This window comes from Ranitomeya variabilis, chromosome 6 (assembly GCF_051348905.1).
Source record: "Ranitomeya variabilis isolate aRanVar5 chromosome 6, aRanVar5.hap1, whole genome shotgun sequence".
NCBI classification, from domain to species: Eukaryota; Metazoa; Chordata; class Amphibia; order Anura; family Dendrobatidae; genus Ranitomeya; species Ranitomeya variabilis.
In genome coordinates, this window is record NC_135237.1 from 272,097,365 (window position 1) to 272,112,896 (window position 15,532).

Genomic DNA, 15,532 nt, shown 5'->3' on the forward strand with positions numbered 1-15,532 from the left:
TAGACCTCAAGCAGCTATAGTAAGACTTACCAACTTTACTGTTAGCAGCAAAATTGGGGCAGTAACTGCTGACATCACCATTCCCTCCCCTTTTGGGTGGTCTAGTATCCCTGAGGCAGAATGAAGAGTAGCATCACAGGGCAGCGCCATTTTGTGGGTGACTGCCCTGTGATCTGCTATCACCAGCAGTTAATGTCTGTCAATTCCATCCGTGTATCTCACCCAGATTACATGATTCACCCCCCTCCACATTGTCTGGCCATTCACTGCAGACGCAGCTCCTTATCTTTTGAAGGGATGAATCACAGCTCCTGCCCAGCAGCTGACAGCTCCTGTTCCAATAATGGTACACTTTTCCTTTTTAATGTCCCTGCTATTCTGCCCTGCTCTTCTCCTGCATTTTATTAGTCCGCTCTCAATCTAGGATCTGTTCTGCTGGAAGCAGTACTGCTTATGTTTAGTTAGCAGAACCAAGGGCTCCATGAAAATGTCAGCAGAACACGCCCACTACTGTGAATTTTGCAGCCCAGAGAGGCATACCCAGTGCACAGCAGTGACCGTTCTATTACAATAGATAGGGTCGGAGTCCATGTGTTATCTCCTATGACCATGGGGTGCTGTATTATAACACTGATAGTGTCGTGCTGCTACTGTGAAAACAAATGTCAGCCCCCAGTGCCTTCTTTAAACTCCTATAACACACAAAATATTTCAAATGCATTCAAAACTTAGTTATAACAGCATGTTATGCTACTTTACATTGATTTATTAATGATCTACAAACACGGTGCCTTCCCTTTAAAGGGAACCTGTAGGCAGGATTGTGCTCAGTATCCTACAGACAGTGTCAGGTTGGCGCCGTTATACTGATTAAATTGATACCTTGGTGGATGAAATCCATCCTGTGGTTGTTTAATCTTTTTCAGTTTTAAGTTAATGATATGCCAGTGCTGCGGGGAACCCTGTTGGGGGGGGTCTTCATGTGGTTCTCTGGTTAGTTATTCATAATGAATACTGCTGACAGGTCACTGATCCCTCACTAACCTGCCCTCTAGTTAACATGTTGAATATTATATATACATAGTGAAAAAAAACCTGCTCCAGCATAATCGCTTATATACGGTGTATATAATAAATATGGTTAAGGTTATCCTGATATTATAAAAAAAAAAAAATCCATTTGAAAATGACGCCCGCCACTCCTGCGCAGTAGCAGCTATTGGTGTTATAGTGGTGATCCGATGGCTACTGCTGCACAGGCGTCACCATCTTCCTAGAGAAGGTAATGATATGTTTGAGTTAATTATATGCTCGTGCTCCAAGGTAGTAGCTGCCTCTGCGCAGGCGGCGGCGCCATCTTGGAGGAGGATTTTTTTTTTTTCTTCTCTAGGAAGATGGCGCCTGTGCAGTAGTAGCTACTTTCTCGAAGCACGAGCATATCATTAACTCAAAACTGAAAATAAAGATCAAGCAACCACAAGATGGATTTCATCAACCAAGGTTTCATTGTAATCAGTTTAATGGCACTGACCTGACTCTCTGTAGGTTACTGTGCACAATCCTGCTGACAGGTTCTACTTAAAACAAGAGGATTGTGAAGCTTTCCTAATTGGCATTAATTTACTTGCCTTGTTGGTCACACAGGGTTAATAGCAGTGGTAACGGACTGCATTACACCGCGGCATAACGCGGTTCGTTACTGCCGCCATTAACCCTGTGTGAGGGCAGACCGGAGGGGTGTATGCGGGCGCCGGGTGGGGCCATTTCCTTCGGGACTGTGCGCGTCGCTGATTGGTCACGGCAGCCATGACAGGCAGCTGCTGAGACCAATCAGCGAACGAATAACCGTTACAGACACAGACAGAAGGACAGACAGACGGAAGTACCCCTTAGACAATTATATAGTAGATATATATATATATATATATATATATACTCATACATAAATCATCCAAATGTTGTCATATTAATATGAAAGCACCCTTAGATATATAAATGTCAGAAAAATAATAAAAACCATTTAATACAATTAAAAATAGTGATAATTTCATCCTACATGAGTCTACTTGAAAAGGCAGTTGTGCATAAATATTAAAGTGCAGTAGTAAAGGGCAAATTTGCCATGTAAAAAATGCTGTTTTGTACAAAAGAAAAGGGATAAAAAGAGTACAAACGATGTTACATAAGAGAGTACATAGTAAGAGGTACTGTACCTTTAAGAACAGCAGCTGGGGGACTCACCACACCCGACACGTGTTTCGCAATGAAATGCTTCATCCAGGGGACAGGCATCGCCGGGCAGGCACATAGATCACCGGGTGGGACTCATAGATCACCAGGGGGACCCAAATCACCAGGGGGTGGCATGAAGATCACAGAGGGGCACCTAGCTGGAGGAGACAGAGATCATATGGGAGACAAAGAACACATGGGAGCACAAATATCACAGGGAGTACATAGGGGATCACAGGGGGTACAAAGCTGGGAGCCACAGAGATCAGGGGGTGCACATAGCTGGGGGCACAGATCACAGGGGGGCATATAGCTGGAGGGCACAGAAATAACCTGGGGCATATAGCTGGGGGAGCAGAGAGATCACATGGGGAACAGATCACCTGGGGGTGGCACAAAGATCACAGGGGGAACAGATCACGGGGGCACATAGCTGGGGGTCACACAAATCACAAGGGGCACATAGCTGGGGGCAGGGAATATATAGCTATGGGGCACAGATCACAGAGGGGCACATAACTGGGGCCACAGATCACGGGGCACAGAGATCACAGGGGGGGTACATAGCTGGGAGACACAGATAACAGGCAGCCATATAGTTGGGGGCACAGGTCATATTGGGGCACATAACTGGGGGAGGGCACAGAGATCACAGAGGGGGCACATTGCTGAAGGGCATAGACCACCAGCAGAAAGGTACAGAGCTGCGGATCAGAAATCACAACTCACCAGCAGACAGGCACAGAGCTGCCGGCACAGAGATCGCTCTGGACTCTCTGGCAGCAGCTCTTTTTCCGGGACAGGAGTGCATTGGACACTAACCCCACCCACCCCTATGACATTATCATTTATGTGCAGGCAGCGTTCTGTAATGAACGCTGCATACGCACTTGGGGGTTAAAGGGCCAGCAGCTGGCAAGATACGGCTGACGCCCGAGCATTGTGGACTTACGGGGACCTGCCCCGCGAGCCGCATGAAAAGTCACCGCAGGCAGGAGGTTTCCCCACCCCTGGTTTACGTAGACCTAGTGTCTTGTCTGTCCTAATGACTGTGCCTTTCACTGCAGCTTGGTGCCGTGAGCCCCGCAGTCCCTTTATTCTGATTAGCGGGCTTTGGACCCTGCCTGTTTAAAGATAGGTAATGAGTGCTTAAATCCCAAATAGCCTCTTAGTCATATTTTTCGGACTATAAGATGCACAGGACCATAAGACGCACCCTAAATTTTGGGATGGAAATTAGCAGAAAAAAAGACTTTTATAAGGTAGGGGTCCATCTTATTGTCTGAATTTAAGGTATCTTACCTGAGAGCCGACGGTGGTACAGCAGGGTCACAGAAGGCAAGGTCCCTTCCCCAGGAAGACGACCGCAGCCTGGTGTCCACGGTGAGCAGAGTGCATTACCGGTTCCCCTGTGGCAATTTTCCTGAAGCCGTGGGTTGCCAGAGGTTTCAGGAAAATGGCCGCCGGAGGCCGTGCGTGTGCAGATTAAAATCTCGGCGGCCATTTTCCTGAAGCCAGGTGGACATTGGGCTGAGGCGCAGCCACATTTCTGCCGCCGGCATCCTGAAGAAGGGACTTTTTTCAGGTGCATTCCGCACCGCCGCAGCATCGCCACAACTTTGCCGGTAAGCCTGCGTTTGCACTATAAGTCGCACCCCCCATTTTCTTCCCAAATTTTGTTGGGAAAAAGTTCTTCTTATAGTCTGAAAAAACACGGTATGCTTCTATTTAGTGTACACTAAATGTAGGAAAAGTGCTTTCATTAAGAAATGTGTTATCACAATAACTGTGCTAATTTTTTGCCTTTGTTCTTTTTAAGTTCAATCGATAATGGTCATGAATCCTGCAGGGAATGTTCGACCAGGTATGCAAATTTTTGTTTTAAATTTTCCTTTAGTTAAAGAATGCTTCTGTGAATTCTGTATCTTCAGACTTGCTGATATCCTTGTAAGCTTCAAATTCTGCATTACAATAATTGCCATATTCTTAAGTGGCAGGAACGCAATGTCCAGCCAAGATTTGACATGTGTAAATAAAGGCTTCCATAAAAGGTACTGCGCCCGCAAGTGATGTCACTTGTCTCTGTGCTCCAGGTGTGACGAAACAGTATTTTTATCTTAATTAACCATTAATTAGTCTATTTACAGTAAGCTGGGAGGAATAGACTGTTATCTATATGATGACTTTTGAATTTGTGCTTCTTATTTGTTGGTCAAGAGTCTGAATTGTTGACTCTTCTTGTAGGTTAAATTGGTATTTGTAAATTGGCGAATGGTTATTTACCTATTTTATCAGCTCCGACCGTTTATTGTACTGTTAACTTGGCGAAACAGTGATGCAGTATCACTGAACAATGATGTTTGTTTTATTTTTATTACACATTATGCCAGGCCATGCAGTTTGTTGAATTACACAACAGAGGAGGAAAAGCTATGTACATAAATTAAATAAGCAAACAAAGTGAGTTCATCTCATCACTCCTTCCCCTTTACCTGTGAATGATGACTTGTGTATCGCAGCCTTCTACTATGAATATATGCGGTCCATGTGGCAGGAGCTATCTTCTAGCTCTGCCTTTTACTTAGAAATCCCTTGATGAATCTCTTAGCTAATCCAGAAGGGGTTAACGAGTTGGGATGGGGTACTCTGCAGAAGGTAAGTGACTAAATAAATGATTTATTTCACTTAATACGCTACAACGTATCCCCTAGGGGGTGCCAACCTCCTCTGTCAGGAAGGGAAACGAAGGAAAAGATCCTCCATTACATAATTTGTGTGATTTGATCAATCAATTGCTATTTTTCTGGCATCAGATAATTCATGACACTTGTATATTCTACTCGCCTAATTATGTTGGTAATTTTGAATGAATACAAATAAATTAGGCCTCTTTCACACTTCCGTTTTTTTACAATCAGTCACAATCTGTCAAAATGTTGAAAAGACGGATTCTGTACTGATTGTCAAAAACGGATGCACTGGATCCGTTTTTCTGACAGATCCGTCGAAGCAGGTGCTGCCTGAATTTAAAGGTACAAAATGAGAGAGAGAGATCCAATGCACGACGGATGAAACAGAAGGCCATCCGTCACAATCCATCGCTAATACAAGTCTATGAGAAGCATTTGCTGGATCCGTTTTTTTCACAAAACGGCGGATTTTGACGGGAACAAACAGACGGAAGTGTGACAGAGGCCTTACCGGTAATTTTTATAGGGGTTTTCTTTTTGGCAGTCTAACAGACCTCTTGTCAGTGTAACAGTGACAAGTCTAATACCCAGCAACACGCAAGTATTGCATGGCATTAGACCAGCAATCAGACAAATTAAACTCAAATTTCCTTGGACCAAGTAAAAAAAAAAAAAAAAAAAAAAAAGAATGATAGACTGTTAGTGTTGAAAGGGACCTCCAGGGTCATCGTGTCCAACCACCTGCTTAATGCAGAATTCACTAGACTAGGGGTGGGGAATCTTTTTTTCTGCCAAGGACCATTTGGAGATTTATACCATCCTTCGAGGGCCGTACAAACTCCACCGACAAAGTACATCCTGACTCCGACACTGGTTTCAGGACGTAATCTTTCATTGCATGCCCTTCAGTGTTCAGTAGTGAACACTGCGTGTGTGTGCTAACAGAGAAAGAAGAAATTAATGAGCTGGTTGTAATCAAAATACACCTCCCTGCCAAGAACGCGGTCCCTGGGAATGTGCTCAGGGGCCTGATAAAGTCATTGAGGGCAGTAAATGACCCTGGGGCCTGAGGTTCCCACCCCTGCGCTAAACCATCTCTGACAGATGTCTGTCAACCTCTGCTTAAAGACTTCCATTGAAGGAGAAAACACCACCTCTTATGGCAGCCTCTTCCACTGATTGATCACCCTCACTGTCAACTTTTTCTAATATCTAATCTGTATCTTCTCCCTTTCAGTTTCATTCTGTTGCTTCTCGTGTTTCCATGTGCAAATGAGAATAAGGATGATCCCTCTACACTGTGATATTCCTTCAGATATATGTAGACTGCTATTTAGTGTCCTCTTCACCATTTTTGCACGCTAGACACTCCCAGATTCTTTAACCGTTCCTCGTTTCACATAGGTGGCAGTCCGCTCACCATCCAGGTAGCGCTTCTCTGAACTTGATCCAGTTTTTTCTCTTTTTTTTTTTTTTTAATTGTGGTGCCCAGAACCAGACACAGTATTCAAGATGAGGTCTGTTGCATCACACTGTTGACTTATTTTAAGTCTGTGATCTATCATTATACACAAGCCTTTTTCACACGTGCTGTTGCTTAGTTCTAATCCTCCCATTCTGTAGATGTAATTCTTGGTTTTCTTACTTGGAGGTAGAATCTTGCATCTCTCCCTGCTAAATACCATTCTATTAGTCACTGCTCTTTGTTGAATCTTACCTAGAGCCTTCTGAATCCTTTCTTTGTCTTCTCTAGTGTTCGCTATCCCTCCTAGCTTTGCAACGTCTGAAAAATGTATTAGTTTACCTTCAGTTCCCTTATCTAGATCATTTATAAAAATGTTGAACAACACTGGCCAGCACAGAGCCTTGTGGTACCTCAATTGAAACACTTCAATTGAATGTTCTACCGTTTATTACCACTCTGAGTACAATCACTGAGCCAATTATGAATCCACCTATCTGTAGCCTTTTCAATCCCATACTTGGTCATTTTTTGAATAAGGATTGTATGAAATACTTAATGAAATGCTTTGCTGAAGTCGAGATGTACTATATCTACCGCATGTCCCTGATCCACCCAGTCAGTGATTCCATCATAGAAGGAAATTTAATTTCTCTTGCCTGACTAATTTGCTACAACCCCATGCTGGCTCTGGTTAATTACTGTATTCTTATCCAAGTACTTACATAAATGCGGTTTAATCATTTGTTCAAAGATCTTTCCTGGTATAGAAGTAAGGCTCACTGGCCAGTAATTGCCAGGCTCCATCTTTTCTTTTTTGAAGATCTGTGCAACATTTGCCCTTCTCCAATCTTGTGCCAGTTCTCCAGGACGTTTCAAATATTCTGTTTAGTGGTTCTGCAATATTCTGTATCTCTTTCAGTACAATACAGTGTATCGTCCTCCCGGCCCCTCTCATCAGTTCCTGGATCACTTTGCCACCTGGCTTCCACACTTTCTCTCCTATGACACCCCCACACTCATCATGGGCGATTTCAACATCCCCATTGCTTCTCCCCTCTCCCCATCTGCTTCTCACCTTTTATGTCTAACCTCCTCTTTCGACCTCTCGCAGGATACTAACTCTCCAACGCATGAAGATGGAAACTCCCTCAACTTGGTCTTCTCCCGGCTTTGCTGAGTGGATGATTTCACAAACTCCCCTCTCCTGCTCTCTGACCACAACCTTCTTTCATTCTCTATCAAGAACTGCCATTCCGCTCAGGACACCCCCACTTTCCACACTTATAGAAACATGCAGGCCATTAACACCCAGAAACTTATGAAGAACTTGCAGTCCTCATTGGCCCCAATCTCCTCCATCTCATGTCCTGATTCTGCTCTGAAGCATTACAATGAAACCCTGCAAAGTACCCTGAATGAAGCTGCACCTCCTATACTGCAGCGGTGCTCCAGGTGCGCCGAACGTCTGTGGAGAAAATCTTATCTACCTGACGATTTCATCCATTATAAGTTCATGCTAAAAACATACAACTCTGCCCTTCACCCCTCCAAACAAACCTATTTCAACACCCTCATCACCTTCGCTGTCCAATAACCCTAAACGTCTCTTTGACACTTTCCAGTCCCTACTCAACCCAAGAGTGCAGGCCCCAACTACGGATCTCCGCGCTGACGATCTGGCCAATTACTTCAAAGAAAAAATTGATCACATTCGACAGGAAATTATCTCCGCACTGTCCTCCCTCCCCCACTGCATCTAGTTCACTCTCTGACTTTGAACCAGTTACAGAAGAAGTAGTAATCGGGCTCCTTGCATCTTCTCGCCCAACCAATTGCACCAGTGACCCCATTCCGTCACATCTCCTCCAGTCCCTTTCCCCAGCTGTCACCTCTCACCTAACAAAAATATTCAACCTTTCTTTCACTTCCGGTATTTTTCCCTCCTCATTTAAGCATGCCATTATACATCCAATACTTAAAAAACCATCCCTCGATCAAAACTGTGCCGCTAATTATAGACCTGTCTCTAACCTTCCCTTCATCTCTAAACTCCTCGAACGCCTGGTCCACTCCCGTCTTACCCGCTATCTCTCAGATAACGCTCTTCTCGACCCTCTTCAATCTGGTTTCCGCTCTTTATACTCTACTGAAACTGCCCTCACTAAAGTCTCTAATGACCTACTAACCGCTAAATCTAATGGTCACTACTCCATGCTAATCCTCTTGGATCTCTCCGCAGCATTCGACTCTGAGGCTATGTTCACACGTTCAGGATTTCCATCCTTTTTTTTTCCTGACTGAATCTGCAGGTCTCTGCAGAAAACGCAGGTGCGTTTTTTGGTGCGTTTTTGGTGCGTTTTTGGTGCGTTTTTTGGTGCGTTTTTTAGTGCGGTTTTTTGTGCGTTTTTTTATGCAGTTTTCTCTGCAAATTGTCTGTGTTTGACACAAATAAAGCTTTAACTGCAGTGGGGGAAAAAAAAAAAGAAATGATGTCATTTCCTTGTCCAACCCTTTTCTTCTTCCATCCTCCATTTTGGGACTAAACACCAAAATGAGTGGACGTGTTTTGAATGACAGCGCTCCGCGTTTTGCGCCGCATGCGTCACTGCAGCGCACGCATCCGGGCGCAGAGGACGCAGCAAGTTGCATTTTTGCTGCGTCCAAAATCAATCCAAAAAAGGACGCATGCGGCGCAAAACGCAGCGTTGTGCATGCGTTTTGCTGCGTTTTACTTTGCGTTGTGTGTTGGGGCGCCGACGCTGCGGCGCACAACGCAAATGTGAACATAGCCTAAGTGCCACGTGCCACGTATTTCAGTGCCACGTGCCACGTATTTAAGTGCCACGTGCCACATATTTCAGTGCCACGTGCCACGTATTTCAGTGCCACGTGCCACATATTTCAGTGCCACGTGCCACGTATTTCAGTGCCACGTGCCACGTATTTAAGTGCCACATGCCACGTATTTAAGTGCCACGTATCTCAGTGCCACGTATTTAAGTGCCACGTGCCACGTATTTAAGTGCCACGTGCCACGTATTTAAGTGCCACGTGCCACGTATTTCAGTGCCACGTGCCACGTATTTAAGTGACACGTATCATGTATTTAAGTGACACGTATCACGTATAAGTGACACGTGTCACGTATTTAAGTGACACGTATCACGTATAAGTGACACGTGTCACGTATTTAAGTGCCACGTATTTAAGTGCCACGTATCCCACGAAGATTTTCCATGGAGAACAGACACATCCAGAGATATGTCTGCTCTCCACGGATGCAGCAACACACTGACAGGAGCCATAGTTCCTGTCGGTGTGTCACTGCGCATGCGCGAGCGAGTTTACCGGCGGTCATTGACCCCGGCACTCTCGCTTAACGGCAGTGCTGCGTGGGAAAGTTCAACGCAGCTGTACTGCTGTTAACCGAGACGCCGGAGTCATTGAACTCCGGAACAGTACGCGATACACTGCTAGGAGCTTCGCTCCTGGCAGTGTATCGCCGGAGAGCAGCCGATCGGCGTGGGACACTCGTTTTATGGATTCTGCGGACAGGGAGTATGAATTTGCTTTATTATTTTGCGATTTTTTCCTGGAGGATCGAGGGCTTCGCCTACCAGTGTGCTGTTGGTGAGTATATACTCTGTGTTATGTGTTGTATGTACTGTACTGTGTGTCATGTATGTGTATTGTGTGTAGGTGTTTTGTGTAACTTTACCATTGTGCTAAGTCGCCGGACACAGGGACAACTCTCCCATCCTAATACCGGATGGGAGTAGTAGTCCATACGGCGACTTAGCACAATGGAGGCACTAGCGTCGCATGGGGACACACACACACACACACACACACACACACACACACACACACACACACACACACACACACACACACAGACACACACACACAGACACACATACCAAATCAATCAAACGGCCGACACGATCCCCATGCGCCGGTATGCCTCCATGTCTCTCCGCCCACGCACTTCCGGCCCCGCACTTCCGCCGGCTTCCCCGCACTTCCGGCTGCAGCGGTTCTGCACAACAAACCGCAGTAAAACCCGCAGATATATTTTTGATCTGCGGGTTTTACTGCGATTTTGACCTCACAATGGAGGTCTATGGGTGCAGAACCGCTGCGGTTCAGGACGAAGAATTGACATGCTCCTTCTTTTTTCCGGGAGCTATTCCGCACGGCTTTTTTTTTTAAATTTCCGGACCATGTGCACAGTGTGTCCTGTTTTCCATAGGGTACAGTGTACTGTACCCTGCATGGAAAACAGCTGCGGAACCGCAGCGGCAAAACCGCCGCGGTTCCGCGGTAAAAAACGCACTGTGTGAACATGGCCTGAGGATCATCAGCTCCTCCTCACTATGCTCCGCTCCATCGGCCTCAAGGACACCGTTCTCTCCTGGTTCTCCTCCTATCTCTCTGACCGCTCCTTCACTGTTTCTTTTGCTGGTTCCTCGTCCTCTCACCTTCCCCTTACTGTAGGGGTTCCGCAAGGATCAGTCCTAGGCCCCCTCCTCTTCTCTTTGTATACTGCCCCTATTGGACATTGGACAATCAGTAGATTTGTTTTCCAGTGCCATCTCTATGCTGATGACACCCAATTATACACTTCTCCTGATATCATGCCGGCCTTTTTAGAAAACACCAGTGATTGTCTTGCCGCTGTCTCTAACATCATGTCCTCCCTCTATCTGAAACTGAACCTGTCAAAAACTGAACTCCTCGTGTTTTCTCCCTCTACTAACCTACCTTTGCCTGACATTGCCATCTCCGTGTGCGGTTCCACTATTACTCCAAAGCAACATGCCCGCTGCTTTTGGGTCATACCTGATTCCGAGCTTTATTCACCCCCCACATCCGATCACTGGCTCGCTCTTCTTATCTGCATCTCAAAAACATTTCTAGAATTCGCCCTTTTCTTACTTTCGACTCTGCAAAAACTCTTACTGTTTCTCTTATTCATTCCCGTCTGGACTATTGTAACTCTCTACTAATTGGCTTCCCTCTTACCAAACACTACCCGCCCCAATCTGTCCTGAATGCTGCTGCCAGGATCATATTCCTCACTAACCGTTACACCGATGCCTCTACCTTGTGCCAGTCATTGCACTGGCTACCCATCCACTCCAGAATCCAGTACAAAGCTACTACCCTCATCCACAAAGCACTCCATGGCTCAGCACCACCCTACATCTCCTCATTGGTCTCAGTTTACCACCCTACCCAATCCCTCCGCTCCGCTAATGACCTCAGGTTAGCATCCTCAATAATCAGAACCGCCCACTCCCGTCTCCAAGACTTTTCACATGCTGCGCCGATTCTTTGGAATGCACTACCCAGGTTAATACGATTAATCCCCAATCCCCACAGTTTTAAGCGTGCCCTAAAAACTCATTTGTTCAGACTGGCCTACCGCCTCAGTGCATTAACCTAAACTATCCCTGTGTGGCCCATTAAAGAAAAAAAAACTTAAACCATAATCAGGTTCCTCGCATCATGTTCTCATACACTTTATACAGTTAATAGCACTCTGTGTCTGTACTGCTACAGACTTAGGCAGTTAACTGGTTCATGCAGCTTTACATGAACACCCGAGCCTTACACTATGGCTGGTCCGAATAACTAAAGCAATTGTTACCATCCACCTCTCGTGTCTCCCCTTTTCCTCATAGTTTGTAAGCTTGCGAGCAGGGCCCTCATTCCTCTTGGTATCTATTTTGAGCTGTGATTTCTGTTATGCTGTAATGTCTTTTGTCTGTACAAGTCCCCTCTATAATTAGTAAGGGCTGCGGAATATGTTGGCGCTAAATAAATAAAATTATTATTATAATACAATTTATAAAAAGATACAAGGCAAAGTACAAAAAAATAACTGAAACATATTTTGTAACTATAAATACTGTTTTTATGTGAAAATCATGTAAAAAACAAATGGAAAAGTACACGTGATTGGTATTGCAGTGCAATCTGTATGGTCAAAAGCAAAATACATGTCAAAAATTTAGCTTTTTCGATTCAGAAAGTGGAATTAAGTGATCGAAAAGAGATATATGTGTGTGTACGTGTGTGTGTGTATATATATATATATATATATATATATATATATATATATATATATATATATATATATATATATATATATATATATATATATATATATATATATGTATGTATGTATATTTTATAATATATATACATACACACACGTGTGTGTGTGTGTGTATATTTGTCGCTCTATCTATCCCAGAGCAATATGGGTTTGTTCACAAAAAAATTAGTTACAACTGAGTGTGGTAGCAAAAATAAAAATATTTGTGAATGTGGTGGTACTATATTCATACTTGCCAGAAGAACACATTTTTTTGCTTTTTCTGCGCAGTGACCTGCATAAAATATTGCTAAAAAGTTATTTACTTCCTGTTTAACTGTTCATTTTGTCTCACAATGTTCCGAATAAAGTCATATAAAAAAAAAAAGTTATGTACCCTCAAATGGTACTGCTAAAAACTTGAACTCATCCAAGAAAACAAACCTCTACTCAGATGGCATTAAAAGTTTTCAATGTTACAAGTAGCTGCAAGATTCTGGATAAATGACATGGCTCCAATAAAATCTATACTTCAAAAGCCAAATAGCCAAATCTATACTTCAAAAGCCAAATAGCCCCATTCTGAGCCCTACAGTGTGCTCAATCTACAGTGAGCATAAACATGTATGGCATTACTGCAGAGGGTAGAAGCCTGGGGTTGTCCAGGACCTCATGATTAATGACTTATCTGCTGATTAGGTCATTAATATGATTTGGTGAGGGTTCCATACCCTTTACACCCACCGGGTCCAAAACTAACCAGTATAGGGGCAAAAGAAACTACTGCTCTTTATCTCCCTTAAATGGAATTTACTGCAATTATTCTGCAACCACCATTAGGCATTGCATTGTTCTGATGTTAGTCTCTGTACATCACTTAGTTCCATCTGCTACTGGAGCACTTTTCAGATGATCGATGGGTTGTCTCACCCCCCCCAACAATCTCATATTAAGATAAGTCTTCAATTGTGAAGCCTGGAAAACAAATTTGCCATTCGGTCCCTACGCATGCGCGGTGCGGCTCACTGATTGAGCCGCATCTGCGCATGCGCATTTTGTCTCCATGGAGATCGCCATACCTTTGCCGCATTTTTCTTTCACTTACGGCAGGCGCATCTCTTCCTGTTCACGCCTTCCTGCCATAGACTGCACACCGGTAAGCACCCATGACAAATTAAATCTATATAAAAACCGATGAGGTTCAATATCCAATTCACTTCCCCTGACGAAGCCGCTGCGGCGGCGATACGCGTGGGGTTCTTCTCTCACAAACCCCCCTCACTTTCAGGGCACATCGACTTCCACCTACCTGTGTACCTGCCTGGACCTTTCAATCTAGCTAAATCGCGGCCACAGCTCGGTTTCTATTCAGTTGAGTATTGACGGCATATTGTCTGCCTTTTCTTATACATAGGAGCACTGTGTAGCCAGCGTTGTGATTACTTTCTCACTCAGGCATCATTCCCTCCTTTAATAGGTACTACATTTTGTCTGGCTCATTATTAGGTTTATTCTTATCATCCTTCAGAGCCATTACTTATGTATGGGTTATCAGGCGGTGCTAGGCTTACAGATTTAGTGGAGCGTGTGTTTGCAACATATATTGCATATTTATCTGATTATTGCAGTTGCATACTTGTATGGGGGTGTTGTGTGTTTCCACCTGTTTTAAATGTTTTTATATTTGCTGTGATGTTGAATAAAAAGGTTTTTCTATTTTTTCATATTATATGGTCGTGCGTGCCTGTTTTAGTCCAATCCTTTTCTCTTTAATTTTGGAAAACAAATTTAACATGCTGGATGCTAAGCATTGGCTACTGAAATGGCATATTTCCAATTTTTACTTTGTAATATCCACTATTCACTAATTTCTGGAAAATACCACTGGGGTCAAAATATTGTTATACCTGTTGATGAATTCTCTGATTGTAACTTGTAAAATGAGGCTAATGTTTGATTTTGCCCTTTTTCTTAGGCGCTGTAAAAATGACACCCAACATAAGGAAACCGTTCATCCCAAATGGTAAATGATTTCTCTTTTGAGCCTTGCCATGTGCCCTAACTGTAGTGTATGACCAGAGAAATTATGTAATATCTTACAGGATACTTTTTTCTTATTATCCATGGTACAAATGATACAATTTGAACTTAACCCCTTTCTGACATCAGACGTACTTGATTTTTTGCAGAGCACGATCACCAAGTCTCACTCTCAGTGCAGCGCTGACAGCTTATATGGCATGCAGATGCTGCTTCATCTGCATGCCATAAAAGCAATCAGCCTGCAAAAAATTATTGTCCCATAGTGGGACATAGTTTTAAAAAAAAAAAAAAAGTCAGAAAAAATATTTTTTAAAATAATTGTTAAATTATTTAAAAAAAAATCAAAAATGATTAAATATTCTATCTCTCTATATAAATATTTTAATGAAAAAAAATCAAAACAATAAAAGTACACATTTTTTGTATCCTCCTGACCTATAAAGCTACACCACTAGTTAACCCCTTTTAGTGAACGCTATAAAAAAAGGCAATAAACAAGGCTTTATCATCATACCGCCGAACAAAAAGTAGAATAACACGCGATCAAAAAGACTAATATGAATAAACATGGTACCGCTGAAAAGGTCATCTTTTCCCACCAAAAGCAAGCCCCCATACAGCTCCATCAGCGAAAAAATGAAAAAGTTCTATAGCTCGTAGAATAAAGGGATGCAAAAATAATTATTTTTTTATATAAAACAGTTTATTGTATAGAAGCGCCAAAACATAAAAAAAATATAAATGAGGTATTACTGTAATCGTACTAGCACGAAGAATAAAACTGCCTTATCAATTTTACCACACATGGAATGGTATAAACGTGCTCACCCCCCCCCCAAAAAAAAAAAAAAGAAATGAATTGTTGGTTTTTGTTCATTCTGCCTCCCTGTTCATTCTGCCTCCCAAAAATCAGAATAGAAAGCGATCAAAGAATGTCATGTACCCGAAAATGGTACCAATAAAAACGTCAACTCGTCCTGCAAAAAACAAGACCTCACA

At 43.4% G+C, this 15,532-nt stretch overlaps 1 protein-coding gene across 7 annotated transcripts in view; it reads left to right on the forward strand.

The window, feature by feature from the left end:
- Positions 1 to 15,532, forward strand: part of LOC143782312 (uncharacterized) — a 261,375-nt gene that overhangs the window by 130,782 nt on the left and 115,061 nt on the right. For 6 of the 7 annotated variants that reach the window (XM_077269634.1, XM_077269636.1, XM_077269637.1 and 3 more), the window contains 2 exons: positions 4,052 to 4,096; positions 14,466 to 14,513. The exons of the other annotated variant lie outside the window; for it this stretch is intronic. In XM_077269634.1, coding sequence (XP_077125749.1) covers positions 4,052 to 4,096; positions 14,466 to 14,513 — 93 coding nt within the window. The remainder of the gene's footprint in view (positions 1 to 4,051; positions 4,097 to 14,465; positions 14,514 to 15,532) is intronic. 7 annotated transcript variants of the gene reach the window in all.